The sequence below is a fragment of the Carlito syrichta genome, unplaced genomic scaffold, assembly GCF_000164805.1.
Source record: "Carlito syrichta isolate Samal-C Ts95f unplaced genomic scaffold, Tarsius_syrichta-2.0.1 Scaffold315401, whole genome shotgun sequence".
Taxonomy (NCBI): Eukaryota; Metazoa; Chordata; class Mammalia; order Primates; family Tarsiidae; genus Carlito; species Carlito syrichta.
In genome coordinates, this window is record NW_007259497.1 from 376,236 (window position 1) to 386,733 (window position 10,498).

The window sequence follows — 10,498 nt, forward strand, 5'->3', positions numbered from 1 at the left end:
GGGCAACTTGGCGAGACCTCATCTCTACAATAAATAAATAAATAAATAAATAAATTAGCCGGGCGTGGTAGGGCACGCCTGTAGTTCCAGCTACTTGGAAGGCTGAGGCAGAAGAATCGCCGGAGCCCAGTAGGCCGAGGCTGCGGTGGCTGGGAGCGGCCACTGCACTCCAGTATGGACGACGGAGTGAGACTCCAACTCAAAAAAAAAAAAAAAAAAAAAATTAGCCGGGCGTGGTAGAGTGTGCCTGCAGTTCCAGCTTCTTGGAAGGCTGAGGCCGAAGGATCGCTGGAGCCCAGCACGTCAAGGCTACGGTGGCCGGGAGCGTGCTACTGCGCTCCAGTCTGGGCAACAGAGTGAGATTCCAACAAAAAAAAAAAAAAAAATAGTGAGAGCCTCCTTATTTACAGTCTTCCATCTCAGTAATGACCCACATCTCCTATGGTCTATGTGTATCACCATGCATCAGCAAATTTGCCCAAGATAAGGGAGCTCAAGACCCAAGATAAGATGGAGGGAAAAAGCCACCAGGACCATAGAACCACATCAGGACAGGAAAACAAAGAGGGCACAGGCCTGGGCAGAGGAAAGGGTGTCTGCTTGCTTTCCTGGCCTGGCCCGGGTCCAGTGCTGGGATAAAACGGGCAGCAGACAGACCTGAGCAGAACCAGGCTGCTCTTAAATGCCTTTTCTAGCTTTTGCTAAAAAATTTTATTATAAAAGAAAAACATGTTTATTTTAGAATTTTTTCTAAATTTTCTAAAATATTAAACATTCCTCATAATTCCAACAGATAAAACCCACCACTACTAACATTCTGGCAAGTTTCTAGTTTTTTTTTTTTCTATGCATATATATTTAACATACAGTTAAATGCTACATATAGTTATTTGGGAAAATTTAACCTATTATTATTATTCAAGAAATACATTTTTTTTAAGTTAATTACATTTTTTTTTTGAGTTGAAGTCTCATTCTGTCTCCCAGGATTGCAGTGGCACGCTCACAGCCACTGCAACCTCGACCTGCTGACTCAGGCGATCCTTCCACCTCAGCCTTCCAAGTAACCAGAACTACAGGCACATGCTACCACTCCCAGTTAATTTTTTGATTTATTGTAGAGAGGAGGTCTCGCCAAGTGCCCAGGCTGGTCTCAAACCGCGGAGCTCAGGCAATCCTCTCACCTCAGCCTCCCACAGTGCTGAGATTACAGGCTTGAGCCACCACACCCAGCTATATAAATTAATTTTTGAGCCAGGCTTGGTGGCTCAGCCTGTAATCCCACGTCTTTGGGAGGCTGAGGTGAGTGGATTGCCTGAGCCCGCGGGTTCGAGACCCACCTGGGCAGCGAGAACTCATCTCTACAATAAATTTAAAAAATCAGCGGGGTGTGGTAGCACATGCCTGTAATTCCGGCTACTTGGAAGGCTGAGGCGGAAGGATCGCTGGTCGAGGCTGCGGTGGCTGGAAGCAGAGTGAGACTCCAACTCAAAAAAAAAAAAAAAATTAATTTTTGAGTCAGGGTCTCATTCTGTCACCCAGGCTGGAGTGCAGTGGCACAATCATGGTTCCCTCAACAATCATGGCTCACTGCAGATTGGAATTCCTAGACTGAAGGGATCAATCCTTTTCAGCTACCTGAATAACTGGGACTACCAGTATGAGCCACTATGCCTAGCTAATTTTTTATTTATTTTTTGTAAAGATAGGTCTTGTTATGTTGCCCAAACTCCTGGGGTCTCAAACTCCTGGGCTCAAGTGATTCTCCCACTTCAGCCTCTCAAAGTGCTGGGTTTACAGGCATGAACCACTCTGTCCAGTAAAAAAAAAAACATTTTGTTTTTTTTTTTTAGTTGGAGTCCCACTGTTGCCCAGGCTGGAGTGCAGTGGCATACCGCCCACCACCACTGCAACCTCGACCTGCTGGGCTTAGGTGATTCTTCCACATCAGCCTTCCAAGTAGCTGGAACTATAGGAGTGTGCCACCATGCCCAGCTAATTTTTTTTTTTTTTGAGTTGGAGTCTTATTCTATCGCCCAGGCTGGAGTGCCGTGGCACACAGCCACCGCAGCCTCTACTTGCTGGGCTCTGGCAATCCTTTCACCTCAGCCTTCCAAGTAGCTGGAACTACAGGCATGTGCCACCGGCTAATTTTTAAATTTATTGTAGAGATAAGGTCTCGCCAAGTTGCCAGGCTGGTCTCAAACCCATGGGCTCCAGCTATTCTCTCACTTCGGCCTCCCAAAGTGCTGGGATTATAGGCGTGAGCCATCGTGCCCAGCCACAAACTATTTTATAACTTAACATATTTTAGATACTTTTTTTGTGTCATTAAGTAGTTTTGTAGCTACCTTTTATTTTTATCTTTTTATTTATGTATTTATTATTATTTTTAGTCAAAGTCTCACTCTGCTTCCCAGGCTAGAGTGCAGTGGCACATTCATGGCTACCACAGCCTCAACCTCCTGGGCTTCAGGCGATCCTTCTGCCTAAGCCTTCCATGTAACTGAAACTACAGGTGCATGCCACAACACCCAACTAATTTTAATGACTTATTGTAGAGGTAACTTTCCACCAAGCTTCCCAGGTTTGTCTCGAACCTCTGGGCTCAGGCAATCCACTTGCCTTGGCCTCCCAAAGTGCTGGGTTTACAGTCATGAGACACCATGCTTAGCTTGCTATCTTTTATTAACACCACAGTTTTTCAAAATTTAGACTGTGACTCAGGGTAAAGAATTTAATATCCCAACATTCACATGTACATATATGATGCTAACTTTCCTATGATGCAAAACTTGCCCTTACTCTGATATTTTTTATTCTGTTCCATTTTATTTTGTTTTTCTTTGTTTTTCTTTTTTTTAATCAGAGTCACTCTGTTGCCCAGGCTGGAGTGCAGTGGCGTGCTCACAGCCTCGACCTGCTGGGTTCAGGTGATCCTTCCACCTCAGCCTTCCAAGTAGCTGGAACTACAGGCATGCACCACCATGCCCAGCTGATTTTTAATTTATTGTGGAGATAAGGTCTCATCATGTTGCTCAGGCTAGTCTTGAACCCCTGGACTCAGGCAATCTTCTCACCTCAGCATCCCAAACTGCTGGGATTACTGGTGTGAACCACCGTGCCAGCTATTTTGTTTTTCAAATGCTAGTGATAAGTCATTTTATTGGTTTCAAGACCTACTAATGGATTCCAATCTGTTCTATTAGGGGTAATTCCATGAGTTAGTCACTTCATCCTGCTGTTAGGAATATGGATTGTTAACCAGGTATGGTGGCTCATGTCTGTAATCCCAGCACTGTGGGAGGCTGAGGTAAGCATTGCCTGAGTCCAGGTGTTCGAGCCCAGACCTCGTCTCTACAATAAATCCAAAAATTAACAGGGCATGGTGGCACGCTCCTGCTACTTGGAAGGCTAAGGCAGAAGGATCACCTGAGCCCAGCAGGTCAAGGCTGCAGTGGCCATGAGCATGCCACTGCACTCCAGCATGGGCAACAGAGTGAGATTCCTACTCAAAAAAAAAAATAGATAGATAGATAAATAAATAGATAGATAGATAGATAGATAGATAGATAGATAGATGGATTGCTGGTACCAATTTGCCATTATAAATAGTAGTGCTGCTCTGAACACTCTTGTAACTCTTTCTTTGTTAGCGTACATTTCCCTTGAGAGAAGTTTTTTTTTTGAGTTGAACTCTCACTTTGTCACCCAGACTTGAGTGCAGTGGCATGCTCACAGCCACCTGTAGCCTCAATCTGTTGGGCTCAGGTGATCCTTCTGTCTCAGCCTTCCAAGCAGCTGGAACCACAGGCGCACGCCACCATGCCCAGCTAATTTTTTGATTTTTATTGTAGAGATGAGGTCTCATCAAGTTGCCCAGGCTGGTCTCAAACCTGTGGGCTCAGGCAATCCTCTCACCTGGCCTCCCAAAGTGCTGGGATCATAGGCGTGAGCCACTGAGCCAGACCGAGGGAAGTTTCTAGAGGCGGAACTACGAAGTTGTAGGGGCACAGTTGATATCTATGGTCATATTAATTCTCTAAAAGTTTGCCTAAGTAAACTGTTTATAGTTTGATATCCTAACTTTTTCAGTTAATGAATGTATTAGTTATCTTTTGCTACATAACAAATCATTCCAAAGTTTATCAGCTTAAAACAATAAGCATTTGGTTTTTTTTTTTTTGTTTTTTTGAGTTCAAGTCTCACTCTGTCGCTCAGACTGGAGTGCAGTGGCACGCTCCCGGCCACCGCAGCCTCAACCTGCTGGGCTCTGGCAATCCTTCCGCTCAGCCTTCCAAGTAGCCGGAACTACAGGTGCGCTCTACCACACCTGGCTAATTTTTGATTTATTGTAGAGATGAAGTCTCGCCAAGTTGCCCGGGCGGGTCTCAAACCCGCGGGCTCAGGCAATCCACTCACCTTGGCCTCCCAAAGCGCAGGAATACAGGCTGAGCCACCAAGTCTGGCCTAAGCATTTGTTATATTACTGTTTCAGTAAGTGATGATTCCGTGTCCTCTGTCACAGGGACTCCTATAAGCCTGCAGTCAAGGTATCACCCAGGAGTACTGTCATCTCAAGGTGCAACTGCAGAAAGATCCACTTCCAAGCTCACTCATATAGGTGTTGGCAGGGTTCAGGTCCTCAGAGGCTAGAGACACTGGTTATGCCATCAGGCCTCTCCATAGGACTCTTCATCACATGGCATCTTGTTTCCACTATACCAAGGGCACTGAGAGGGGGAGGAGAAGGGGGAAGGAAGAGAGAATAAGAGGGTGAGGGGGCGAGAAGGGGAGAGAGGATGAGGGAGAAGAAGAGGGAGGGGATGGAGGGGTGAGGGAAAGCAGGAAGAAAGAAAGGGAGGGGGGAGAGAGAGTGCAATGAGTGCAAGACAGAAGTTAAAGTCTTTTTATAACCCAATCTAAGAGTGACATCTCATGACTTTTGCTTTATTCTGTTCATTAGAAGCACGTCTCTAGGTCCAGGAACACTTGGGGCAGGGGGATATTATAAAAGGGTAGTTTCCAAAAGGGAGCCATTTAGAGGGTACCTACTATGATGGAATACTGTGAGCATTTTTTGGCATTAGTAGAATTCTTCAAAAACATCCTTTTAAGGGCTGTAGCAGTATCCAAGAGGGCTGTCTCCTTTAAATAAAAGTTAAACTAATGACAGGGGCTTAATCTTGAAAAATATTGCATTACTATCCCCAATTCCTTACCAAAAATCCTTGTTTCTGCGTTATCAAGGGAATTAGTGGGCTTTTACTTAGATTATGAAAACTAAAATTTATTTTGTAAATGTATCATCATTCATTTTCAGTTGATTGACACATAACAAATCACCCCAAATTAAAAGGTTTAAAACAGAAACAATCATTTAGTTGGTTATGATTCTGCAACTTGGGCAGGATTTGGCAGAGTCAGCTAGTCTCTGCTGAGATGATTTCACTGGGGCCAAGGATGCAAGGTGCCTTCGCCCAGCTCCTTAGCTAGAGGTTGGAGTGGCTGGGAGAAAGTGGGCCCCTCTCCTCCAGGGCTTCACTCTCTTCAGGGGACCTCTCTCTCTCCCAGGGTAGTCAAACTTTACATCGCAACAGGCTTTAAGAGGAGAAAAAAGGAAGCCACGGGTTTCTTTTCTTTTTTTATTTTTGAGATGGAGTCTCACTCCATCCCCAGGCTGGAATGCAGCGGCACGCTCACAGCCACCCCAACACTCACAGCCACCCCAGCACTCACAGCCACCCCAGCGTTGACCTGCTAAGCTCCAGCGATCCTTCCACCTGTCTTCCAAGTAGCCGGAACTATAGGCACGCACTACCACGCCAGGCTAATTTTTCATTTATTGTAGAGATGAGGTCTCGCCAAGTTGCCAGGGCTGGTCTCAAACCTGTAGGCTCAGGCAATCCACTCACCTCAGTCTCCCAAAGAGCTGGGATTACAGGCTGAGGAGTCCAGTCCCTACAAGGTTTCTTAAGGCCCAGGCTTGGAAATCACAGGGCACCACTTCTGCTACATTCCATTGGTCAAAGTAAATTCCAGATTCAAAGAGAAGGGAAATAGACTCCACCTTCCCTCCTAGTGGGAGGAGCAGCACACACAAACAAGAATGCAAGGTACAGTTGGTGGCCACATTTGTAGATGATCCACCACGCCTACCTATAGAAACTGCCAGACTCCATCCAAGACAAGGCCTTCAGTGCTTCTCTTCTAGTCGTGGTGTTAAGAACTGATTATTCAGCCGGGTGCAGTGTCTCATGCCTATAATCCCAGCACTTTGGGAGGCTGAGGTGAGAGGATTGCCAGAGCCTGCAGGTTCAGAGCAGCCTGGGCAACTTGGCAAGACCTCATCTCTACAGTAAATCAAAAAATTAGCTGGGTGTGGCAGCGCATGCCTGTAGTTCCAGCTACTTGGAAGGCTAAGGCAGAAGGATAACCTGAGTTCAGCAGGTTGAGGTTGTGGTGGCCGTGGGCCGTGAGCGTCCCACTGTACTTCAGCCTGGGCGACAGAGTGAGATTTCAACTCAAAAAAAAAAAAAAAAAAAAGAACTGAGTATTCTCACCAAACCACCCACTCCTAAGAGCAATGGTTGTTACTTGTCTATACGGCAAATAGGAATGAAGTCTGTAGCACAGAGCTCAGCCCTTCTCTTCCCAAATCTTAAGGGAAGGTGAACTACTTGGCCTGACTAAACAGCAAACTCATCCAGACAGCCCCTCTTGGGACTGCAGCAGAGAATTAGAAAACAGTATCATTTGCAAATGCTTTGCAGGAAGGCAGTTCAGAATCATGGAAAGAGCCTAAAATTGGCAGTCAAGAGACCTAAAGTCTGGAGCTCGCTCTGTCTCTAGGCCTATTTTCTATATGTAAGGAGAATGATTTTCCTGAAGTCTGGAGCTGACTCTGTCTCTAGGCCTATTTTCTATATGTAAGGAGAATGTCGCCCAGGCTGGAGGGCAGTGGCTGCTCCTGGCCACTGCAGCCTCAACCTGCTGGGCTCTGGCGATCCTTCCGCCTCAGCCTTCCAAGTAGCTGGAACTACAGGTGCGCGCTACCACGCCCAGCTAATTTTTTGATTTATTGTAGAGATGAGTTCTCGCCAAGTTACCCAAGTGGGTCTCGAACCCACGGGCTCAGGCAATCCACTCACCTCAGCCTCCCAAAGGCACGGGATTACAGGCTGAGCCACTGAGCCCGGCAGGAGAATGATTTTAACTGAAGCTCCTGCCAGCTCTGACGCTCTCAGCCTCTTTACAAACCAAACTTCATGAATCTATCCAGGGAACAACTGGCTCTGTGCACCCTGCCAGAACAGGGCATTACTGGGGGCCTGAACAAGTAAAGGGCAGATGAAGGTAGGGCTGGAGGAGGGAGCCACATGGCAATGTGCAGGGTGGCCTGGAGTTCATGGGGAAGGTGGCAGAGAACCCAGAGCAAGACCAGCAAGTGAGAATAGACAAGAGTGAAAGAGGGAATGAATGTAAGTGACTACCAAGGAAGACTGGCAGACTAAATATGATGGATGTGGGCGTCATCATGGTGTGTCTCTCTACACTGTGGGGGTATCCCATGCTCACTGAAGGGGACTTGGAAAATGTTTTTTAAATGAGAAAGAGGAGTCTGGGCTCATGGCTCAACCTATAATCTCAGCACTTTGGGAGGCCGAGGTGAGTGGATTGCTTAAGCCCATAGGTTCGAGACCAGCTCAGGCAACTTGGCAAGACCGCATCTCTACAATAAACAAACAAATAAATAGTTGGGCTAGGTAGCACGCGTCTATAGTTCCAGCTACTTGGAAGGCTGAGGCAGAAGGATTGGGGAGTCCAGCAAGTTGAGGCTGCAGTGATCATGAGCGTGCCACTGCACTCCAGCCTCGGCACAGAGTAAGCCTCCAACTCAAAAAAAAAAATGAAGCCGAGTTCGGTGGCTCAGCCTGTAATCCCAGTGCTTTGGGAGACTGAGGTGAGTGGATTGCCTGAGTCGGCGGGTTTGAGAGCCGGGAGCGGCCACTGCACTCCAGTCTCGGCGACAGAGTGAGACTCCAACTCAAAAAAAAAAAAAAGAAATACCTAACAGTCTTTTATCCCTTCGTGTGTAGTTTTTCTTTTTCTTTTTAAATTTATTTTAGTTGTAGTCTCACTCTGTCGCCCAGGCTGGAGTGCAGTGGCATGCTTACGGCCATCACAGCCTCAACCTGCTGGGCTCAGATGATCCTTCCACCTCAGTCTTCTGAGTAGCTGGAACCACAGGCATGTGCCATGACACCCAACTAATTTTTAAATTTATTGTAGAAACGAGGTCTCACCATGTTGCTCAGGCTGGTCTCGAACCCCTGAGCTCAGGCAATCCTCTGTCCTTGGCCTCCCAAAGTGCTGGAATGAAAAGTGTGGCTTTTGATGTCAGAGGGACTTGGGATAAAATCCTGGCTGTATCACTTTTTCCCCCCAAGTAACATTTATTGAGCACGTACAGTGTCAAATGCTTTATGTGTATTAACTCATTTAATCCCCATAACAAACCCTATGAAGTTCCCCTTCCTACCCAAGGAAACTAAGCCAAATATCTTGCCTAAGGTCACACCCACACTATGTGGCAGATGCAAGAGTTAAACCCAGTAGTCTGAATCTGAAGCCCAAGTTCAACCCCTCTGCAAGGTCTCCACTTTCACTGCCTGACCTTGATTGGGTTAGTGAACCCCACAAAGTGAAAACAATTCTGAGTTGTCATGAGCATGAGCAATCATGTCAAATTCCTGGAAGGAACTGTAGACATCTCAACGAATGGTGGCTGCTGGCCACTTGAAAGTGTTTTGGTTTTAGGCAAGTTGAATCTGAGGAGTGTAAAACTTCCAGATGAAGTCAGAACTGCAAGGCCAGCCGGGTTCGGTGGCTCCGCCTGTAATCCTGTGCCTTGGGAGGCCGAGGTGAGTGAATTGCCTGAGACTGTGGGTTCGAGACCCACCCGGGCAACTTGGCAAGACCTCATCTCTACAATAAATTAAAAAAATTAGCCGGACGTGGTAGCGCGCACCTGTAGTTTCAGCTACTTGGAAGGCTGAGGCAGAAGGATCGCCGGGGCCCAGCAGGTCGAGGCTGCAGTGGCCGGGAGCGGCCATTGCACTCCAGTCTGGGTGACAGAGTGAGACTCCAACTCAAAAAAAAAAAGAATTGCAAGGCCATAAGACCCAGTGTTTAAGCACTGAAGCAATGGAGTTGTCCTGCCTGGGTTCCAGTAGCCACTCTGCCACCTAACTGTAGTGTGACCTAATTAGTTTACCCTCTGAGCTAGTTTGTTCATTTGTAAAATGGGGCTAAAAATAGTACCTTCCTTAGTTTATTTTGAGTAGGGGGTAATGTGTGGGAAGTGCTTAGAAACAGGGTTTTGGGCATTGTCAGTGCTTAACACATGTAGGTTTTTGTAATGGTGTACACAGTAGGTGTGATGATAAATCTATGGTAACATAACATTCCCCTGTATTAGGATTCTCATATGCATCAGCCGTGGGGAAAGGCAGGAATCAAATCTCAACAAAACCCTTTCTTCCCAGGAACCGCACAGTCATTTGCTTCATTCCCAGCATGCTGTATATGCCAGAGGCTGTGGATAACCCCCCAAAATCCAGAGAAGGGGAGACAGACCCCAGATTCCCACTCCAAAACCCATCATGTAGACAGCTGGAGGATGCTGCAGTTGAGCAAGGAAAACGACGCCAGGCTTGGCTACAGGATCTGCGAGGTAAAGCTGCCCTAGGTGGGAAATTGGGCAGAAGCTTCCATTGGGTTGGGGCTCGTTAAGCCATCACGAAACGGTTTCGAATCTATTTGGGGAGCGCATTAGTAGGACCAGTCTTGTGTAGGGAATGGCCTTTTAAGAGTTCTTCATTCAGGGAGACCAATGAGCTTGGCTTCAAGGAGTCCACGGTTTTGTGGAGGGCATTAACTCAGCTACTTCGGTGAACGGGAACCTCTAAGCTTCCAAGGATGACATTTCACTGGAAGAGCGTGGCCAGGGGTATGTATCTCTTTCTGTGGGAGAAAAGAAATCTGAGCTCCAGGAGGGGGACAGCAAGCCAATGAACGTAAGCAGAGAAAGGAACAGAAACATAAATACAAGATGAGGAAGGGTCTCTAACCACTGTGGGAGCCCCAGGGAAGCCTGACGCGGGGAGTCGCCTCCATTTCTCACCCTGACAGCCTGGAGGACTTCCGGGAGCTGATCTAGAAGCAGACATCACGGATTCCAGTTATCCCAGGGAAAGCCACACAACTTCTGGGTTCTCTTCCCGCCACGAGATGGAAATCATTTCCCGAGGGCCGGTGACCGTCGGTGAGATCACTTGCACCGGACTCTCCCTGCTTCTCCTGCTTCAGCCCCTTCACGAGCGCCACAAGCCTGGGGCTGGGAGTGCTGGCCCAGACCCGAAGGGGAGGCCGAGGCAGCCGCCCCAACGCGCCGCGCCCCGCGGGCCGGACTTCGCTGCAGCGAGCGTCCCAGCCG

At 47.5% G+C, this 10,498-nt stretch overlaps 1 protein-coding gene across 1 annotated transcript in view; it reads left to right on the forward strand.

Moving 5' to 3' along the window:
• Positions 1-9,682: 9,682 nt before the first annotated feature.
• SPINT1 (serine peptidase inhibitor, Kunitz type 1) overlaps positions 9,683-10,498 on the forward strand; it is an 18,139-nt gene continuing 17,323 nt past the window's right edge. Inside the window, exons 1-2 of the mRNA XM_021706273.1 lie at positions 9,683-9,736; positions 10,195-10,327. Of these exons, the coding sequence (XP_021561948.1) occupies positions 9,683-9,736; positions 10,195-10,327 (187 nt within the window). The remainder of the gene's footprint in view (positions 9,737-10,194; positions 10,328-10,498) is intronic.